A 21,690-nucleotide genomic window follows, 5' to 3' on the forward strand; every position below is an offset into this window, starting at 1 on the left:
ACTGAACAAGTCACAGAGCAGCATGCAGAAGGGGATTGTGCACGTACACATTCATACGCATGATTATGCACTGAAGCTTCTTACAGTTGTTATTACTACAGTATTTTCAAATGGCTACTCTCCTGTCACAATAGGATCCCAGAAGTGTTCCTCTTCAGGATGGCATTCGCACTGATAAAAATTAGGGTTTATAAGGGTTGCAGCCCTTTACAGAGCCTAAAAAGAATCATTCACCCCTAAATAACAGGTCACTCATGTTCCCTTCAATGATGCCTCCTTTCCACTGATGTGGTGCCTAATTTAGAAGGACTGCCACACATAAGAGTATTCCTGGTACCAATAGCTAGCAGTGCACAGTAGCATAAAGTTGTTGGAGTCAAAGTTGAAATTATTTAGTGGCTATCAGAGAAATTCACATAAGTTAGGTCAGTCATGGTCTCTTTCCTGTGGAAGTTACTTCAAATGCATAAACCTGTAGACTGCTACTCAAAAGGTACCAAAGCAGAACTAGCTGCAGACCGGTACCACATCAATGGACAAGCAGTATTACAATTCTCTGTGGGCCATGTTGCATCTTACACCTCTTTCTTGCTGCTGCGGTGTGCACAATTTACATTACATGGTTTTCTAATACAAAAACTTCTGAGCTTTAAAGTGCTCCATATATACTAAATATCGTGTTTGGGGAAGGTTCGCATTTATTTTATACTTTTTGAGAAGGTTCTAAAAACGTATATGCCTAGTTTTACAAAAGAAACATTACTAGAATGAATGAAGTGACCCAAGACTAAAACTTCACAGACCTGATGTGCCTGAGAGGAACTTCAACACACTGGAGATGAGTGAAAGGACCAGTGGATATCTCATAGCCAGTGTATCAGATCAGTCATAAAAATCCAAATATTGGCACTTTATTTTAAACATCAAATATTACTAATCGTCACTGGTATTTTTGAATGTACAACGCAAACGATGAAGTTCACTTTTTTGTACAGCAGTCACTTCCTGGATGATTTCTGTTTGAGACTAAGCGACCTCATTGAACCAAACACTTTCCTTCCCAAATCCCTCAGTGATCGGGAGCGCTGAAGGGGCAGCCGTGGAGGTGGAGAAGGAGAAAATGAAGGGGAGGAGAGAGGAGAGAGTGAATGGCAGCTGCCTTCTAGGCTCTGAGAACGAGAGAGGTTAAAGAGGCTGGCGGTGGAAGACAGCCGTTTGTCCTCCTCCTTCGCTCTCAGTAGTCTGACCCCTTCGTCTTTTCTGATTCCCATGCCACCATGCCCCACGTCCAAGGAGGAGACCCAGTGTGGCCGCTTTGTGGGCTCTTCGCTGTGGTTCCGAGGTACCAGCAAGCCCTGGGATTCACTCCTGAACAGAGCCCGCCTGGAAAGCTTGAGGCTTGAGCTGCGTCTCTCCCCATCATCTTTACCTCTCTTCTTTGAGAAGACAGGAGAGTTATCTACTTTAGGCCTTTTGTCACCGCTGCTAGAAGCTTTAACCCTTCTGTGCTCTCTTCTCCAGCTTCCCACGCTGTTCGTTCTCCAGCCATAGCCATACTCTGCCCTGTCTATCTCCTCTCTTTCACTTTCAGACTCTTTGCTCCAGAGGCGTCCGTCAAAGCCCTTCCAGAGTTTGCTGGAGGACTTGTTGGATGTGTGAGCGGCTGCTCGCAACTTCTCCTCCTCCTCACGCCAAACTGAGCTGTAGTCCTCTCTCTTTGCATAACTGCTAACTGTTGCTGCCCTGATCAGCTTATGGGAGGCATGTTTTCCTCTGTAGAGCCCATCACCCTCCGCCCTCTTCTGCCTGCTGTTGCCCTCGCCTCCTCCACTGCTCTGCCGAAGTGATCCTCCTCTTGGTTGGATCCCGCCATGCTCAAAAGGAGAGGTCCTGGTATTGGTGCGGGGCAGGGAGCACTGGAATGGTGCATCTCGTCTGAAAACAGAGAGGGGAGTCGCACCCAGGGGGGATGGTTGGAGAGGGCGTGGAGGTGAGCGACCTCTTGGGGTAGGACGGGAGGCAGGTGAGGAGGCTGTGGAGGAAGGAAGGTCAGGTGTCTGTTGGTAGTGGGAGTGTGAGGAGTAGTGGGAGGAGGGAATGTGCATGGATTGGTAGGGGTGTATGGGGCTGCTGGAGTGTGAGAGAGGAGGGGTGAGGCTGGACTGAGACTGTGGAGAATGAGTGACACTGAGAGACAGCTGTATTGGTCTCTGGGGATTCAAGTCTGTCAGTCTAGTATAGTCATGTGACTGATCTGTTTGAGCTGTCAGGTGAGTTTTAGTGTGGCTTCTCATCTCACCTGCAGTATCTGTTGGGAAGCAGTCAATATCTAGCTCCACGCCTTGTTCCATGAGTCCAACTACAACAGCTCGAGACAGGCCAGAGAGGCGGGAGATCTCCTCCACCATGGGCGAGTCTTCACTTAACTTTGGACTGGAGTTGGACTCCTGGATCAAGCTGCTGCGCTGAGATCCGGGAGCTGATCCTGCATTTGTGCCAAACACTGGCTGTCCAGCCTCAGGTGGAGCACCACTGCTCCAGTCTAATGAGCGACAGAAAGCTGATGAGCCAAACCCAGAGCTGGCTCCAGACCCCAGTGGGACCTCAAGGGAGCTGCGGTGGCTCAGGCTGCTTGGACAAGTTGAAATGCGAGGACGAGGTCTCATTGCTGGGGTGGGTGTAGCAGAAGAATGTGATGAGGCAGAAGCGGTGGAATTGGCCGCAAAGTCTCTCCTCAGAGCTCCGTTTCTGGGATTGTCCACTAGCCCATGACCAGAATTTAAACCGGGAGTCAGGTTCAAGTTGAGGTTTAGATGCAGATTTATGTTTAAGTCTTCTCCGGTGGCTGAAGGAAGATTTCCCAGGTTGATTGAATTCCTGGTGCCCTTTTTTCCGGTGGTGCTAAGGCTGACTCTGGCTGAGTTCCCTAGCAGTGACTTAGAGGGTGTGATGTTGACGCCTGGCTGGGTGGAGGGTGTGCTGCGGCTCTCGAAGGCAGAAAGAGACTGGGTGGATCCGTGAGTTTTGCCAGGGGTGCAAAGGCCTCTGTGTGTTACTGGCCCAGGGGTGGCAGGTGAGGTGAGATCAGAGGTGGACTTTGCCCGACTGTGGTACTGGCGAGCCAGACGAGAGATGTACTGCTCCAACTGGGTGAAGGAGGGTGGAGTGGGAGGTTGCTGAGGCTGGAGAGGCAGAGCTGTGTCAGCATTTGACTCTGTGGGTTCATCATGCTGGGGTCCCTCAGGGCTCACAGAGGCTGACTGTTCTTGATTCTGGGTGGTGAAGAGGGGGCTTTGGAGGGCAACAGCATGCAGTGGGCTTGGGTATGAGTAAACCTCTTTGGTCCGACGGGACATCAGGTCTGTGCAGTAGCGGGAGTCAAGCTGGAGTTTTGAATTTTGGGAGCAGGAGGTGGAGGAGGAGGATGAAGGGTTGAGGAGCGGGAGGATGAAAGAAATCAGGGAATCGCCAAGTCCTGAACAAAGTTCAGACAGAAAGGTCAGACCAGTTGCTTCAAGGTCATTTGGGACTGTAAGAGACAGAGAGAAAAAAAAACTTTAGACTTCAGTGGACATTTCGAGGTATTTTCACTTACAGTTGAAACCTCATATCTACATGGACTGATTTACAAGATAGGGATCTATTGTTTGCACCAACTCACCAGAAACGGGCGTCTCTTCTGTTGGTTCAGCGTCCTCCTGGCTGTCCTGGAGTACAGGTTGCTGCAGCTGCACTGCAACTTCTGGCCACAGGAGGTCAGTGTTGTCAGCACACGCAGGAACCTGCTCCCACAGCTTCAGGGGCCTGGCAGGGGCCACCGGTCCTCCATGGGCTGCGTCGCTGGACACAGAGTAGCAAGAGTCTGACAGGGAGCTGCCGCTCACTGAATAGAAACCTTGAAAAAAAGACACGGACATTTGTAAAAGAGGCATTTCTTTGTGGATTTTGAATGTTCTCCTCTCCTCCTTCTAGGTTCAGCTTCCTTCCACCATGCAAGGATGTACATTCAGGTTAATTATCAATTCTAAACTGGCCTTAGGTGTGAATGTGAGCACGTATGTCTGTCTCTCTGAGTTAACCCCATAGTGAACTGGTGACCTGTCCAGGGTGTATTGCACCTCTCGGATAGACTCGATATAGAGAAAATAACTCGACTAAACCGATAACACACAAACTGTAGTTATCTTCCTTTTATTAAATACACAGAGGTATCTGACAGTGACTGACAGGAAAAGTAAACAAACCTGTAGATTTATTAACTAAATCCACCTCTTAATGAACTCTATTAGATATTTTCCTGGGCTGTAACTGCTCAAGAAATCACTTTAATTCAATGTTCCTTCACTGAATGTGTGTCTCAAAGCTGTGAAACTCCTCCATCCTGCTTTACATTTAGGATGAAGTTATAATCATGGTGTGTGGTAACATTTTTCCTCCAAACAACCAGATTTTGCCCCATCTGTCCACAGAGCATAGCCTCAAAAAACGCCGTGGCAAACAATAGCGGCTTTTGCATAGTGGTGGTTTCCCTCATGATTCCCACTACTTCCATGAACACTCATTAACCTGTAGTGATTTCTGCATACTGCCTCTCTTTTGCTCTTCTGTTACTCTTGGATTCTTTTTCACCTCGTTCAGGCTTGTACGTTGTGCTCTTACTGTGACGTTTACAGGACGCCCACTCCTTTGAAAAGTAGCAGCGGCCTTGAATTGTATCCATTTTTAGGTAGTCGTGTTATAGATTAATGAACACCCAGATCTTCAGAACACCTTTTGCAATCTTTTAAAGCTCCCTGCGTTTCTAAAACATTTCTGCTAAAGCCCCATGGAGGTATATGATTGCAGTATGCTTCCCAGCGATCAATCTTTCTTAAGATGAGCAGACTTTGATATTTATGGCCTTCTTTAAAAAGAGAATCACCCCTACAGTCCACATTTCCAATCTCATCACCTTAACTGGAACAGCTGATTCAAAGGTTCGATTGCTTTTGTCAGCCTGCACTGTTAGCAGTCAAATACTCTTTGTCTCTTACTGTGACTTAGATGAAGCTCAGGCCACGGTTTATGAGTCAGAGCAGAGACATCAGTGCTTCCACAAGATTCACAATCCCTTCTGCATTCGGATAAATAGGTGAGTCAGTAAAAACAAGCTACCATCACCTATAGAAACTCAAACCTCGTAAAAATTCCAAAAGAAAAGCGTCACAGTGCAGAAACCACTGTTAGACATGCAGTGTGAGCCATGAACACTTAGACTTATCCTGAAATTACATTTTTACTGACTAAAGAATGGACAAATAAAAATCATTTTGATTTTAAAAGAAAATCTCTCTATATATTATCATGTCTTTAGGTTTGATAGATTTTCCAGAGCATAAATAATAGTGGATTGAAAAGTGGGTGAGAGTCTATACCTGGCCAAGAAAAGCTTTCAGAGGAAGCAGAGAACGGATAAGAGTTTGAGGAGAGGCTAAAAAATGTTGACAGCAAGAGACAAACTGAGTGAGTCAGTGCCGAGTCACACAGAGTGCAAGCAAACAAAAGTAAAAAAGAGACGTGGTTAATGTTTCATGGAAATTCTCTCAAGGTGAGCTGTAGTTCTATCAGGAGGTGAGAAACTGTTGGATCATTGGACAGCTCAGCGCCGTTGTCTCAGCCGTCTGACATTTAAACCGCCCGAAAGAGGTGTTCAGGTGTGTAATTACCTGAACTAGGTCTGGAGTCGCTGTCCAGGGGGATCATACCATTAAGATCCGGGGTTGGAGGAGAAAGCAAGTCAGAGGGGGCATCCCAGGAAAGAGTGGACCAACGTGAGCTACTCCCTCTGCCCGATGAGAGGTGAGCTGTCCCGTCCCCTGAATTACCCCCGCATTCCTCTGGGCTGCTCTGACAGGCGGTGTCAGAGGGAGAAGGATCCTAAAAAGAAAAGAAGAACAGTAGGTGACGATGGATGATTCATTCACACAGATAAAATGGAAGTAAGGGTTAAAACCACAATAAAAAATCAAAATGACACATGATCGTCATCAAAATGTTTGTCAGTGGACAACTGGAAAAAAACATGACTCATATTAAACATACTGGCTGTTGAGATTTTTTTACTAAACTGCTCTTTGCAGGCCTAAAACTTAGCAAGCATAAAATAACGTTACTTTTTATGCATTTGTTCTTCAGTTGCAGGTTAGATACTGAAAATGCATAGCATACAGCAGGAGTGTGCAAATCTGACAAGAGTGATCGAATAACAACACGATTTTACCAGAAGTCGGGTATATTGATTTACTGTCACTTAAGAGATGAATGCAGCAAACATGAAGTAAATGGATGGACTGCTATCTAAATAAATTGCTTTACTGTTATTGGCTTCCCAAAACACAACAAGCTACACTTCACACTCACACACACATTCATACAGAAATGGATGCTTTGGGAGGCAAGTTAAAGTTCTTCCCAAGCATATTCCAGCATCCAACTGGAGGACTCAGGTATTGAACCACCAACCATCAATAAGAAACAGTGGAAGGAAAACTAGAGATTAAAGATCAGCTCTCATGGGTATATATTTGGCTAATATTTAGCCATGGAAACTGCATTAGGTGCATCCATTCAGCTACTTGTTAACACAAATATCTAATCAGCCAACTGCATGGCAGCAGCTCAGTGCATTTAGACATGCAGACGTGGTTAATACAACCTGTTGAACCTCAAACTGAGCATCAGAATAATGGAAGAAAGGTGATTTAGGGAACTCTGAACGTGGCACGGTTTTTGATTCCATACAGGCTGGTCTCATTATTTCAGAAACTGCTGACCTACTGGGATTATCCAGCACTTTCGTCTCCAGGGTTTAGAGAGAAGAGTTTGAAAAAGAGAAAATATGCAGCGAACAGTAGTTCCCTGGGAGAAAATGCTGCGATGATGTAAAAGATCAGAGGAGAATGGTCAGACTGCTTCAAGCTGACAAGAAGGTAACGGTAACTCAAATATCCACTCCTTACAACCAAAGTATGCGGAAGAGCATCTCCGAACACAAAACACATCCAGTGTGTTCTGCAGCTGCAGCAGAAGACCACACTGGGCGCTACTGCTGTCAGCCGAGAACGGGAAACTGTGGCTCTAAGTTGGACCAATTCACGAAATAGAACAGCAATCGATTGGAAAAACACTGTCTGGTCAAAAGATTTCTGCCTCTGCTCTGTTTGGATAGTAGGGTCCAAATTTCGCACAATGAGTGAGAGCACGGATTCACCCTGCCTTGTATCGTTTAGGCTTCTAGTGGTGGTGTGATGGTGTGGAGGATATCTTCTTGGCACTTTTTGTGCATCATTTTAACACCGCAGCCTACCTGACCATGTTCATGCCTTTATGAGACAGTGCACCATCACCCATAAATTCACTCAAACGTCCTCCACACTTACCAGATCTCAATCCAATAGAGCACCTTCGGGGAAAGGGGTAGAGTAGAAAAGCACTATATAGGAGCCAGCTCATTTACCATAAAGCTTCATAAAGAATAATTTAATTAGATTAATACTCAAGTTTACCTAGTTGATAGATGCGTGGGGGAGAATAAAAAGCATGCAGAGGTCAAAACTTTCTGAATATGAAAAAAAAGAAAACCCTGAAAAAGGTTGGATAAAAACAGTGTTGTTACAAAAAAACTACAATATATTCCTTGGAAACCTAGTAAGTTAGAAGAAGAAAGTATTCTAGATGTTATTAAGCATTCAAGTATACTTTCCACCAGTGACAATAAGGATACTGCTTTAAAAACACAGCTTAACCCTCTGCATGTTTTGGTCCAGACCCGCGTGAAAGGGCTGTGCATTCACAATATCATTTACCAGCCACATGCTCCAGCAACGTCACACCACACTTACTGGAACAGTCAGAAATGAGGCCTTGTGCACAACAAGAACAAGAATAACAATCAGCCCATCAAGTTAGCAAAGTGCCTCCATTTTCCAGATTAGTAAGAGGGCAGAAGAGTAACCCCCCCTTCACCCTCTTCCAAATCCCCAACCCATCCCTTTAGGACTGCAGCCAAAAGCCCCTGCATTAGTGTGATCAGGCCCAAACAACAGAAACACTGTGAGTGGTGCTGCTGATCAATCCTGTGGTTACTGAGGAAACAATACAGGTAGTGACTCACTGGGGTGACAGGAGAGGAGGGGGATTCAGAGGATAATGGGAGAAGACAGATGACGTAACAAAGAGCTGCCAGAGCGGCAGAAGGTAAAAAGGGGGATGGACTGTGGAGGAAAGAGAGAAGGAAGGAAACTGTGTGAGAGTTTCAGACTTTGACCAGTCTTCGGCTTATCTCTCCCTCTCAGGTCAGTGAGATCCTGTCCCCCTCCTCACTATTTTTTATTTTTTTTGTTTCCCTGTGAATCTACAGCGAGTCGTGGCTGAGTGGGTGACCAAAACTAAGTGCGAGGGACAAAAAAAGAGACAGAGAAATAGCGGAGTGAGTCACTGAGTGAGTGAAGGCGGTGAAGGGAGAGTGAGGTGAGGTGAAGGGGGGGGTGGGCGGTTGCCGGGCGAGAGAGAGGGGCATCTTGAAGGACCCCCACCTCCCCCACAGGCCCCTTAACAAATAACCCTCCTCCTTCTGCTATAATATCCTTCGAGCCAGCCACCCTCTACTCACCATAGCTACAGCTGCTCGCTCTCTAACTCGCGTTCGCTTCTCCTCCCACACAGACCCACAACAGCACAACAGGCCTGGCGAAATATTTAACTCAATCCTCAGCCTGAACACACACACATACAAACATGCAGTCCAATAGTGACGCGACTTCCTCTCACATGTATGATCTGAAAAATTCGACATTTTTAAAACCATTAACTTATTCTGCCTGTGCAACGATGTGAAACGCGTTTTTTAAAAGTCTCCTGAAAGGGTAAATATCTGCAACAAATCCGTGCCAGCAACACAAGGCCTTGCACGCTACGGGATATATTGTTACACAGTGACTAGCACATGATCAAATCATTGGAGAGACGGGTGATGGTTCGCTCAGAGCTCTGTAATATGATAGTCCTGCATGTGAGGGAGGGGTGCACATAGAAAATGTATGGGTCGATGGGATAATAATGCTGCAGCGACTGCACAAGCCATACACTTCTTCTTAATAGGTGCATTATGTCATCAGCGAGAACGAATTGCAGCGGTTGGCTTGTCGAGACAGAATAATTTGGTCAAATAGTGTGGGACGGCGCGAGCGATCGGTGTGAAGAACTCGCACGGTGGTCTATTTATTGTTTCATACATTATTAATATGGTATTGAAATGTAAAGACAGCCCACACTGTGAATCTTCATCTTCACTCAGCTTTCAGGATCATCCTGAAAAAATTATCAATGTTACACACTTTTGTTGTTTTACTTGGAGATACCCCGAGGCACAAAAAGGGGGGAGATGAAAGCTGTCACTCCACAAGTGAGGGGGGCTAATGACTCACCATGTAAGATGATGCTTCCCAAACCTAATTTCAAGACAGCCTTCCTTCAATGAGCGCGCACACGGCAATGTAAACACTTCTCATTAGGACCTTATCTGAATATTATTCCCATCAGTTATCGATTTATCGACTCATGATTGAGCAGGTCGTCTACTAATAAGGAGGTCGGTGGTTCAATCCAACGTGAGCATTACTGGGCAAGATACTGAACGCTGACTAACCCCTGATGTGTCCATCGGAGTGTGAGTGTGTAAACGTTAGGTTAAAAGTGCTTATCATTTAAAGCAGGGGTCTCGAACTCCAGTCCTGGAGGGCCGGTGTCCTGAAACTTTTCCATGTGTCCCTGTTGCAACACACCTGAATACAATTAGTAGGTCATTAGCAAGAGTATAGAACTGGACTGCATGCTGAAGTGGCAACCTCTAACCCTACTCAAGTAAATGTAAGTAAATGTAAGTGTTTTACTTCTAACAGTACTTTTATTGCACCATGTTCATTCACTCATGAGCTGCTGTAACATGAATCAAATGGCTGAATTGTCACTTCAGCATGCAGTCACGTTCTACAGGGTCTTGCTATTGACCTACTAATTGTATTCAGGTGTGTTGCAAAAGGGACACATGGAAAAGTTTCAGGACACCAGCCCTCGAGGACTGGAGTTCGAGACCCCTGATTTAAAGAAACGTGAATATGTGACTGAGGCTTGTAGCAGTGCTGTTCAATACTGCCAAGTAAAGACAGGTCCAGTATGACTGATATCAGTACCCATACCTATAGTTTAAACTTATAAAGGCAGGCTAAATTATTAACTTAAAGTAATTTAGAGGATAGAAACAAAGTATCGATTCTGTCGCGCTAGTATCGATATGATACCGGTATCATTGGTATCGATACTACTGATATTTGGATCAACCTGCTCGTCTCTAGCTTGTAGTAAGAAAGCACTCTGTGTGTTTAATGTGAGTAGAAAAGCGTTATATGAGTATCACCGGCTGTTTGCGCTTAATCATGAAGCTCAAAGATATTCAGCTTTCTGCAAGGAACGACAGCTGATTTCCACATTTGACAAGCTTTAATCAGTCCTAAAAGATTTCCTTATTACAGTAGCTGCTGATTAATTTCCTGTCTATTAATTAATCGTTGCAGTTCTGCTGTGCGTGTGAATTAATTAAAGCTCTGCAGCATATTCCCTCCTTCTCCCACTCCTGTTCTCGATGTGTTATGTTCAGCGAGGAGATTTTTATTTTTAAACTCTGAACGGCAATGAGCCGGAATCCGCCATCGTGGCCTTGATGCTCATTTCGAAAGCAAAAAGTTATGTTTCTTCTAGTTTCCAGATTAGATGTCGTTTCAGTAACTCAAAGCTTGTTCTCTCCATACAACAGATTGCGCAGATCTGAATTATTCATAGTATTAATGCAAATTAAATGTGTTTTCTGTCCATTCTACAGAACCACTGCTCTGTTTTTTTTAAAACATTTGTTCAAAAGCCGACGTTCTTTAAAATACTCCCTCATTTTAAACTGCATTTTTCAGCACGGATGACACCACGGCCGTAACAGTCAGCCATAACCCTGATGTGCGCAGTTGTGGCTTCTATCCTCCTCTTTCTGCTGCTAGAGAGAAAAAATGTGAATCATATTTCAAGAGTTTATTAAAAAAGAAAGAAAGAAAGAAAAAAAATCTAGTGTTGCAGTAGAGCACATTATGCTATGAGTCACCAAATCCTTGGCTTACAAAAAAGGCTGAACAACCAATGATTTCCAAAGTAATGAGTAGTGTATACAGGGAAAATGAATATAATGGGTTTACATATAAAACTGTATGTTGATTCTAGTAAACAAAGCAGTAGGTAACCGTCAACTTTCCCTTCCTCGTTCCCTCTCCATCTGCAGCTACATGTCGCAACAAGACAGAAATTTGTTTCCCTTTTATGCAAATGTTGTTTTGTGTGTGCGTACCATGTTTACATATCTTTGTTTTGACCAAAAATTGGAACGTTACTACACTTGTGGGGACCAAGAACCCTTATGGGGACAAAATGCATGTCCCCACGAGTTTGTAGGCATTTTTGAGGCTCAAAATGTGGTTTTAGTGTCAGGGTTACATTTAGGTTATGCTTGTGGTTATGGTTATGGCTGGGAAAGCATTATGTCAATTAGATGTCCCCATAAGGATATGAAAACACAACTGTGTGTGTGTGTGTGTGTGTGTGTGTGTGTGTGTGTGTGTGTGTGTGTGTGTGTGTGTGTGTGTGTGTGTGTGTGTGTGTGTGTGTGTGTGTGTGTGTTGGTGAAGGCCAGCCAGGGCAAAGGGCAGCGTGCCAGCCTGCTTGCTCTGCTACATCGGCAGCTCCCTTCAGAGGTGAGAATGAGCAATGCTGCTCGGCCTCTCCACAGGATTTCTCAGCACCACGGGAGGAACTACAGATGAGATGTTGGTGGGTGGGTGGTGAGGAAGGCGGCACGTTATGAGAAGCGCTTCCATGCGGATGCCCTCTCTCAGATGGGACTGCAAAAAAGCTCTCTCCCATCACTTTTTATTTCAAGTGTTTTCCGCTTCTCCTCTGCAGACTATTTGTGGGGATACAATTTCATTTCACTCTGTCAAAAATAAATAAATACAATATTCTGCAGATGTGACCTCAGCTGTAGCCTGGCTTAAACAGAACATGTATTAATATGCTGCAGGCTGCTGACTAATACCGCTCACTGGTATCAGGAACACATATTCACAGTGTAATAACAGGTTGTGTAAAGCCACCATGATGAAGCATTTGTTACTTTCTCAGAACGAGTGTTATTCCTGTAGCTGTCGACGGCATTGTTTCATATCACAGCAGACCATGGAAACAATCCGGAGATAACATACAGTGGAGCAAAAAAGTATTTAGTCAGCCACCGATTGTGCAAGTTCCCCCACTTAAAATGATGACAGAGGTCAGTAATTTGCACCAGAGGTACACTTCAACTGTGAGAGACAGAATGTGAAAAAAAAATCCATGAATCCACATGGTAGGATTTGTAAAGAATTTATTCGTAAATCAGGGTGGAAAATAAGTATTTGGTCAATAACAAAAATACAACTCAATACTTTGTAACATAACCTTTGTTGGCAATAACAGAGGTCAAACGTTTACTATAGGTCTTTACCAGGTTTGCACACACAGTAGCTGGTATTTTGGCCCATACCTCCATGCAGATCTTCTCGAGAGCAGTGATGTTTTGGGGCTGTCGCCGAGCAACACGGACTTTCAACTCCCGCCACAGATTTTCTATGGGGTTGAGGTCTGGAGACTGGCTAGGCCACTCCAGGACTTTCAAATGCTTCTTACGGAGCCACTCCTTTGTTGCCCGGGCGGTGTGTTTTGGATCATTGTCATGTTGGAAGACCCAGCCTCGTTTCATCTTCAAAGTTCTCACTGATGGAAGGAGGTTTTGGCTCAAAATCTCACGATACATGGCCCCATTCATTCTGTCCTTAACACGGATCAGTCGTCCTGTCCCCTTGGCAGAAAAACAGCCCCATAGCATGATGTTTCCACCCCCATGCTTCACAGTAGGTATGGTGTTCTTGGGATGCAACTCAGTATTCTTCTTCCTCCAAACACGACGAGTTGAGTTTATACCAAAAAGTTCTACTTTGGTTTCATCTGACCACATGACATTCTCCCAATCCTCTGCTGTATCATCCATGTGCTCTCTGGCAAACTTCAGACGGGCCTGGACATGCACTGGCTTCAGCAGCGGAACACGTCTGGCACTGCGGGATTTGATTCCCTGCCGTTGTAGTGTGTTACTGATGGTGACCTTTGTTACTTTGGTCCCAGCTCTCTGCAGGTCATTCACCAGGTCCCCCCGTGTGGTTCTGGGATCTTTGCTCACCGTTCTCATGATCATTTTGACCCCACGGGATGAGATCTTGCGTGGAGCCCCAGATCGAGGGAGATTATCAGTGGTCTTGTACGTCTTCCATTTTCTGATGATTGCTCCCACAGTTGATTTTTTCACACCAAGCTGCTTGCCTATTGTAGATTCACTCTTCCCAGTCTGGTGCAGGTCTACAATACTTTTCCTGGTGTCCTTCGAAAGCTCTTTGGTCTTGGCCATGGCGGAGTTTGGAGTCTGACTGTTTGAGGCTGTGGACAGGTGTATTTTATACAGATGATGAGTTCAAACAGGTGCCATTCATACAGGTAACGAGTGGGGGACAGAAAAGCTTCTTACAGAAGACGTTACAGGTCTGTGAGAGCCAGAGATTTTCCTTGTTTGAGGTGACCAAATACTTATTTTCCACCCTAATTTATGAATAAATTCTTTACAAATCCTACCATGTGGATTCATGGATTTTTTTTTCACATTCTGTCTCTCACAGTTGAAGTGTACCTCTGGTGCAAATTACTGACCTCTGTCATCATTTTAAGTGGGGGAACTTGCACAATCGGTGGCTGACTAAATACTTTTTTGCCCCACTCTATTTGGTGAAAAGTAGCAAGCACTGCTGGGCAGTTTGTTTGTAAAGCAGCAACCTTTAGTTCTGAGGAAAACAGGTCTGCACATAGTATCTACAACAAAATCCCTTCTGTAAAGAATCTGTTTTTGTGAAACTGGGCATCTGTGCAGTGGAGGTTACTGTGATGCTTCAGACTTGTGGGTTGTGGTGCTGCCTGGCTCTGAAACTATTTATCATTTTCATTAAAATGTAACGTAAATTTGGCATTTGCTCAAATTCCAGCCTGAACCCATCACCTGTTTGTCAAGTCTGGAAATGTTCCAGGTATAATCCACATTGTACAAAGTAACACACCACTTCATGTGCAATGCAGTGAAGTTTCAGATTACTTTTGCTTATTTTTGGTATTAAAGTTGCTGGAAAAATGTTTGTTTTATTTATTTATTTTTTAGATGGCTGTGAATACCATAAAAAAGGTGTTTAAACTTGAAGCCAGTCATTGCAATCAATGTCCATCCATCAATGTTTTCTAGCATATAATGCCTGATGTTCATGTTGCATGTCTCCTTTAACCAACAATCAAAAACCAGAAAATATTTGTTTAATATCAAAAGACAAATTTAACAAGTTGAAACAGTGGTCATGTCTAATATTTTCAACATTATATTTCTGTTTATAACACTGGTCATCCTCTTCCTGTGCCCTCTTGCCCATTGCCATTTTACATTTATTATGTTTTGTTAAAAACACACACACACACACACTGATGGATGCACCCACAGTCATCTTAATCATCTCATTTTTGGCCGATTTTACATCTTGATGACTCCTCAGCTTTAAATGTAGATCACCAATAACGGAGCAGACCAGCTACGGCCCCGGGGCCCATGCCTCAGGATGAGACCTGTTCTCATCCTGTCCTCCTGTATCAGCCTACATGTCAACCCACATTCTCCACACAAAAGACCTGCATATCCATTTCAGGGCAGGTTTGGGGAAATGGGGTTAAATGGGTGTTTAGAGACAGCCTAACCCTCTTCAGGTTGGTCACACTCCACTGAACATACACACTTTAAAAAAAAAAATAGGCAGCGCACTTTTTAGACAAAAAGTGGAGGGGCTGGTATTTAGAATGTGATCAGAGTAATTGTAAATGCAAACGGAGAGCCAAAGTGACCTTTGGAGAGCTTATGGTCCTGAGCCAAAAAATGCAGCGCTGGCTTGTGTATTAATACCTGCACCTGATTTGAGCGCCACATGTTTCTTTCTAACCATGAGGCAGGGCACAGAGCCAGAGCTGGTCCCGGTTTCCTGACCTCAGTGACATTTGCTCCATGTCACACACGCACACACTGCATGCCTGGCTTGATCTCTGGCACCATCACATTCAATTGAGTATTCAGCTCTCGGCACAGCCGTGCGCTCGAGGCAGCGATAAAATCTGTCTAGTGAGTCGCAGAGGGACTGGCTTTTTGGCAGATCACCATCAGCCCTTCATTCATATTTAATCATCTGTCTGTGGATCCGACCTGTGAGCTGACAGACGTACTGACTGACCTGTTGCCGGCGGGATGTCGCAGAGCCATGCTCGGCATCCATTGCGCCGCTTTCCGAGGTCTCTCTCCCCTCCTCCTCCTCCTCCTCCGCCGCCCGTGGTGCCTCAGCGTTGGCGGCAACGGGCGGTCGATCCTCCAGAGCGGCGTCCACCATCTCCAGGTGTTTGCACCTGAGCACCTCCAGCTCCATCACTCCGGCCAGCGTCGCTTTGAGGCGCTCTCCGATGCGGACGCGCTCGGTGCCCGACCAGAGCGAGTTCACGCATCCGCGGCGGGCGGCCATCCTCCTCAGGGCGCACCGCTGACCACCGCTCAGTTACCGCACACCGGGATAAGGGAAGGAACGGACTAGGGTCCAGCACCAGGTAGAGCCACACAGGTCCGAATGAGGGATTTCAACATAGCAGCTGCTTGGTTTAACGCAACATCAAGGATAGCGGCTCATTCTAACGTGCAGTGTAGCCTCGCGGCTTCAGGCAGCCCCGCTGACTGACTGACACAGGGCTGGAATTAATGAATCCACCGGCAGACTGAAGACACCTCAACGAGCCATGACTCATACTATCCCAGGTTTTCATTTCCGCTCGACATTGTCCATTTTTCCTTCCCCTGTCACTTTAAAGCTCGCAGGTCCGCCGGAGTTGTCCGCAGCGCTGGACTCCGTGCGCTGCGTCCCCAATGAGACAATGCAACAGAGAGGCAGCGATAGCGTTACATGTGGGAGCAGGCAGAGGGAGAGGGGAAGGAGGAGCCAGTGTGCAGGAGCTGCACACGGATTGGACGACCAAGTTTTTTCGAACGGACGCAAGAAAATTCCCAGAGTGTCCAACTTCAGCGCGCAGGATCGCAGAGGACAGATGCACTGTTTCCTCAAGTGTTCATCCAACTATAGCAGTAGAAAACACCCCAGCACCCACGCTCCGAGCAGCACACTGTGCACATAATCAGCAGGGTCGTTTCTCTGCTCCACTTTTTAGCCCATGTTTTGACCCCTAAACTGATTTTTTTTTTTTTATGTAGAAAAGTTGAATTTTTAATGCGCTGCGAGTGTTTTTTTTCCATCGGCTATAACTTGAAACTTGCACGTATTTCATCTTAAAAGCTGCAGCTATGCAAGATTTTATCATCTCTGCAAGATGGGGAGTAGAGCTGCGATAAGAAGCCACGTGACCCAGTATGAACAGCTTTATTTGCCTGCGTTGACGTTTCTGTAAGAAAAGTAGAATTTTAACTCCATTACATTTAAAACTAAGAGTCTTTGTTCTACTTCAGAAGCTCACTAGATAAACACCTTTTGTGTAAAATGCTGTCTTGTCATGTGACTTCAAACAATATTAGATATTGAGGGAATGTGTGACTAATTTAATAAGAAGATATTGCAGCAGTAATCTGATTACTTTGAGGAGTGCTTTTCTTTGAGATATAATGTGTATAATGTTAATGTGGCTATTTTCTTCACTGATACATTGCATAGAGTTGAATACTATAATCCAATGCCTGCATTAGTGAAATCTATACTCTATAGTCTTATTGAATGCACATATCAAAGGACGATCTTTGTATTCCAAGCGAAGTCTTTAAGCATTTATCCCTTCTATCGCATGTAACTCTATAGCTAAACAGCACACATGAGAGATGCTGCTCACCCACACAGAAGCCTGCATTTGCTCTGTCTGATTACGCCTCCTGTCATTTGGAGTGTTGCTGACATTTACCTACCTATTTCCACTAAACATTATGCTTTAGAATAATTGCAGGGTAAATAAATGAAAGCAGCTGTGTTTGCCATCCATCCAGTTTCTTTCTCCCTGGATTCTTATCCGTCTAATTCAGGATTTGGGGTGGGTGGAAGGCGGGGATGAGAGTGGAACATATCCTAGTTGTCACATGTGATACGCTAATAGTCAAATAGCTTCAAGTTTTAAAAGCTGCTTATACTTTCTTATATGTATAGTAATAAATCATTATAGTTTACGACCTTCTGCTAACATAAGGAAGAGACTGAGCACAGGAATTGTGCTGAAGCAGCTTCACAAAAATAAAGTTCCTACGTGTGGTGAATGAGGGTTACCAATGGTTACCAGTCAAGGTGAATCAGGCCCCCTCTCTGGGGGCAAAGTTTGACCTTATATGGGGAAAAAATCACAACAAAGTTTTTATCCTCTTCTTTTCTTGGGAAAAAAATGCACAGCTAACACAAAAGTGCTTTAGTTTCAGCATCGTTGACACCGTCGTGATATCTACTAGTAAAAGTATGCACTCTGCAAAAAGGGTCTTTCCCTATTGTTTGTTTGCTTGCCTGTTTTTTGTACTCTAGGGTCTTTATTTTACAATATGAAGTTCCTTGAGGTGACTGTTGTTGCAAATTTGTGTTAAACAGATACAACTGAACTGACTTGTTTGTCACTTTTGTGGTTTTCTTGCAACTAAACAGTTTGGATCTTTTAAAATCTTCATTTATTTTGTGATGACAAATAGCATAATCCTAAATTACCTTGTGCTGAGTGACATTCAGTGACCTCTGAGCACTATTTGCTCTCAGAGTGAGCTACCCTGGCCAGTCTGCTGTGTTTACTGTATGTGACATGTGGGCAGCTTGGAGTTGGCAGGCATGGGAGGAGAGGATGCCAGAACGGAGCAACACTGGATCCACCCACAAGTTTCAATTGTCTTACTACAGAAGAAGGTTAAAGCCTCAGAAAAAATAATGTTGTGTCATGAATCAATTTTTTTTAAAATCTGAAAGAAATCTGAGATTAAATCAGAATTCACAGGAAACAGTCAGAATTATGACTTTATTCTCATCAATCGGATTTTTTTCTTTCATTTCTGACTTTTTCTCTAAAATCTGACTTTCCTCTGAAGTCTGACTTCTCAGAATCCAGATTTAAACTCAACATTTCAACTTTAATCTCAGAATTATGATTTTCTTTTCTCACTTTATTCTAAAAATATTGAGAATAGCCTAGTGATATAATAAATGAGAGTAAAGTCAGAAATCATCTCTCGAAATGAGAATTTTGACTGTTTCTCAGCATTACATTTATTTATTTATTTTTTTAAATTCTGACTCTGTTAGTTGGATTTATATTCTTTTAAATGTACTTCATAAAAATTTTAAAAAGCATAAAGTCGTCAGTTTGGGGGGACAAACTGACAAGAGTTTTTATCACTCCACTAAGAATGAAGCCACTGGGGAAAATGTCATGATAGGCATAGGTGAGCGTCTCCTCTGCAGTGCAGGGGACCTTTGGGCTACCTTCCATCCAGCAGAGGGCAATCTTTATCCAGAGTAGAGCAGCTGTCCATTGCTGCATGAGCTCCTTAAAGAGAAATGCATTGTTCATAACTCAGCTGACAGTTTATTCACAATGGTTTCCACAAAATCTGAACTCACATTTTTGTAAAACTAAATATAGTTAAATTACAGTCTTTGTGGAACCAACATAAATAGCTGTCACTGTGATGATACTTGCTGAACTCTTGTTGCAAAATACTAGTTTTAGCTCCATAACAAACTGACAACTCCAGTAAATTCAGGAGGGAAGCAGCTTTCATGCAGATTTTAGAGCTTCCAAAAGAAAGAGAAGTGTAAAGAGACTGAATAAATCAAAATAATACAGCCCCAGTTAATATAATGATAATAATAACACTAATAATAATATTAAAGTTTATGTGTAAAGCAGAATTGCAAAGTGCTTCTGGCAAACAAAGAATAAAAGAACAAACTAAGAGAAAATTATAAAAACAATTTACAAATCAGTTAAAATGGGCCACACAGCATTCAAAAATGACAATACGAAGAAGATACAGTGTGACCTGCTGTAATAACTTAAAATGAAGACAAAAACTATCTAAATGTTAAAAGAATCAGCAGAGTATGCCAAAAATCTACACAAAAACGGATACCAACAGATATCATATACATGATATAAACAAGTCTTTGGCAGTGATTTAAAAGAAGACGCTGATGAGGCAAATCAGACTTCATCAGGCCGGTCAGTCAACAACTGATGAAGCTCGACAGCCAAAGCACAATCGCCCTTTGACTTTAGATGTGATGTGGAAACAACTACAGATTTCTGCCTGAGGATCTAAATGAATGTCTCTGTGTCCATATGTGTGAAACACACACAGCACTTAAAAAGGTAATAAGATAACATTTGGAGCTTGCAGATGCTGCAGACATGAGTTACACAGTGCTTCCTGTAATTAGAAGCACACAGGATCAAGTCACTGTCATCACTGGTGCTGGCCATTGTTAGTCAAGGGTAAAAGTTTAGCTTAACATGGGTTAAATGTTCTAAAGATGACCATGGTGTCCTACGTCAGACACTAAGTGAAAGGATAGAAGTATGGCTCATCTAGTTTTTGAGTGTGACAGTTTGGGTTGTGCAGCTTTGTTTAGGAACCTCTGCTTCTCTTGGAGGCGGGCCTCCTTCGTTACGCTGTGTTCTTCACATAGTGTCCTCCTCTGTGTACGTGACAGCAGAACCGAAATCACAAGCCGACGTGAGAACACTCAGAGAGATAGCCAGTATGTGTGAATCTGTTCTGAAGAGGACACACACACACACACACACACACACACACACACACACACACACACACACACCTCTGCATCCATACACACTTCTCCCCGGGACGAGGAGCATGTCCTTGTTTGCTGGTGTCACATTTCGACTCCTCCCAGCCCACGCACCCTATAAAACACGAGTGGTCACCTCAGCTCGTCGGGGTTTGCTTACTTCCACCCGAGGGGACTCTGTCGTTAGCCCGGGCGAGACAGCCTCCATCACCATCGGCCTCTGCGAAACACTCAACAAAACCAAGCACAAATGGCTCCTTTTGAGAAATCTGTGGAAACGGTGCCCTTCAAGCAGAGGAAATGCCTCAGTAGGACAATTTGGTTGACCTTTCACTGAGTGGATGCTGTTTTTAAAGCATGTGTGTAAAATATGGTCTTCAAATTATTATTTTTTTTTTTCTCTAGCAACAAGAAAAAATGAAGTGTGCAGCATTCGGTCTAAATTCCCCAACAAGCTGCCTGTAAGTTGATTCAGACTAAGATGTTTTAAAGACATAATAGATGCGTGTTGTTGAACTTCCTGTTAAAGCAGACGTGTTTTTGCTTTTAGGTGATTGTCGAACGTTACATCCGTGAAAGGACCCTTCCCCTGTTGGACAAAACAAAGTTCCTGGTTCCCTATGAGCTCACCTTGGGTCAGTTCCTCTGCCTGCTCAGGTACGTCATCTGTGACTCACAGCAGGTTCTTTTGTTCTGATTTTTAAAGCCCTTTTCTTCTCCTGCAAGTTGTCAGATTTGTCATTCTTCGCCATGCCTCTGCCTCCCTCACATTCTGTCTTTCTTTGTCCTAAAAATCTCAGTCTGCCTCTCCAACTGTCTCCCCTCCAGGAATAAAATCGCTCTGGACTCCACCCAGGCTCTGTTTCTCCTGGTGGCGGAGAAGAGCATGTCTTGCATGTCTTCCAACATGGGGGAGGTGTATACCCGCTACAGAGATGGTGACGGCTTCCTGTATATCACCTATGCCTCTCAGGAAATGTTCGGAGCTCCTCTGCAAGCAGCCAAGCGGCCCTGCTGAGCCTGAAAAGTGATAAAACGAACTGATTTGTGACCAGTGGAGACACCACACAACCAAACCTGGGGAAAAAAGGACAAACTGAGCCAAAGCAAGACTGTTCCTCCCCCCCAAAGAGCACATCTGTCTACCTCATGAAACCTCCCTGGACTTAAAGAGATAACACGAGTCTGTGGTAAAGACTCAGATTTGGTTTGGGGTAACAGGACTAATTATATTTAAGGGTTTCTATTAAAAGATATTCAGTATATAAAGCTTTTTTTTTTTAATTAAGAAAAAAATGTAAGATTTTTCTTTTAATTTGAATGTTTGGTGTGTATTTTGTCTCTTTAAACATAAAAAAAAAAATGTCTTTCTGTTGAGTTTCAATGCAGATAAACCAGTGTTTGTGTTTGTGGCAGCACTTTCCACCCCCTCCACCAGACAAAATCAGGTTAAACATTGTAACTTATAAACACTTATATGAAATCTTCCTTCTGCCCATCCCCATCTTCCCTCAAGAATGTGAAACTGTCCAGAAAACATCTTCATTACAGGAAATATTGAAGCACTCCTAGAGGTACATTTGAAGCTGCTCTGATGTGTTCTTAAATCACCAAAAAATAAAATTTTGTC

At 44.0% G+C, this 21,690-nt stretch overlaps 2 protein-coding genes across 2 annotated transcripts; one reads left to right on the forward strand and one right to left on the reverse strand.

Moving 5' to 3' along the window:
* Positions 1-450: 450 nt before the first annotated feature.
* LOC146677812 (uncharacterized) lies at positions 451-16,427 on the reverse strand. Its single transcript, XM_085426565.1, has 4 exons — positions 15,474-16,427; positions 5,706-5,916; positions 3,662-3,895; positions 451-3,529 (listed from the first exon to the last, which is right to left on the reverse strand). The coding sequence occupies exons 1-4, from the start codon at positions 15,753-15,755 to the stop codon at positions 999-1,001; spliced, it is 3,258 nt and encodes a 1,085-aa protein (XP_085282691.1). The 5' UTR covers positions 15,756-16,427; the 3' UTR covers positions 451-998.
* A 3,786-nt stretch (positions 16,428-20,213) lies between these two features.
* map1lc3cl (microtubule-associated protein 1 light chain 3 gamma, like) lies at positions 20,214-21,690 on the forward strand. Its single transcript, XM_085426685.1, has 4 exons — positions 20,214-20,368; positions 20,466-20,521; positions 20,611-20,717; positions 20,889-21,690. The coding sequence occupies exons 1-4, from the start codon at positions 20,311-20,313 to the stop codon at positions 21,076-21,078; spliced, it is 411 nt and encodes a 136-aa protein (XP_085282811.1). The 5' UTR covers positions 20,214-20,310; the 3' UTR covers positions 21,079-21,690.

Source organism: Rhamphochromis longiceps, linkage group LG2 (genome assembly GCF_057381845.1).
Source record: "Rhamphochromis longiceps isolate RC_006_pf linkage group LG2, R_longiceps_female_GT1.1, whole genome shotgun sequence".
In the NCBI taxonomy this organism is placed as follows: Eukaryota; Metazoa; Chordata; class Actinopteri; order Cichliformes; family Cichlidae; genus Rhamphochromis; species Rhamphochromis longiceps.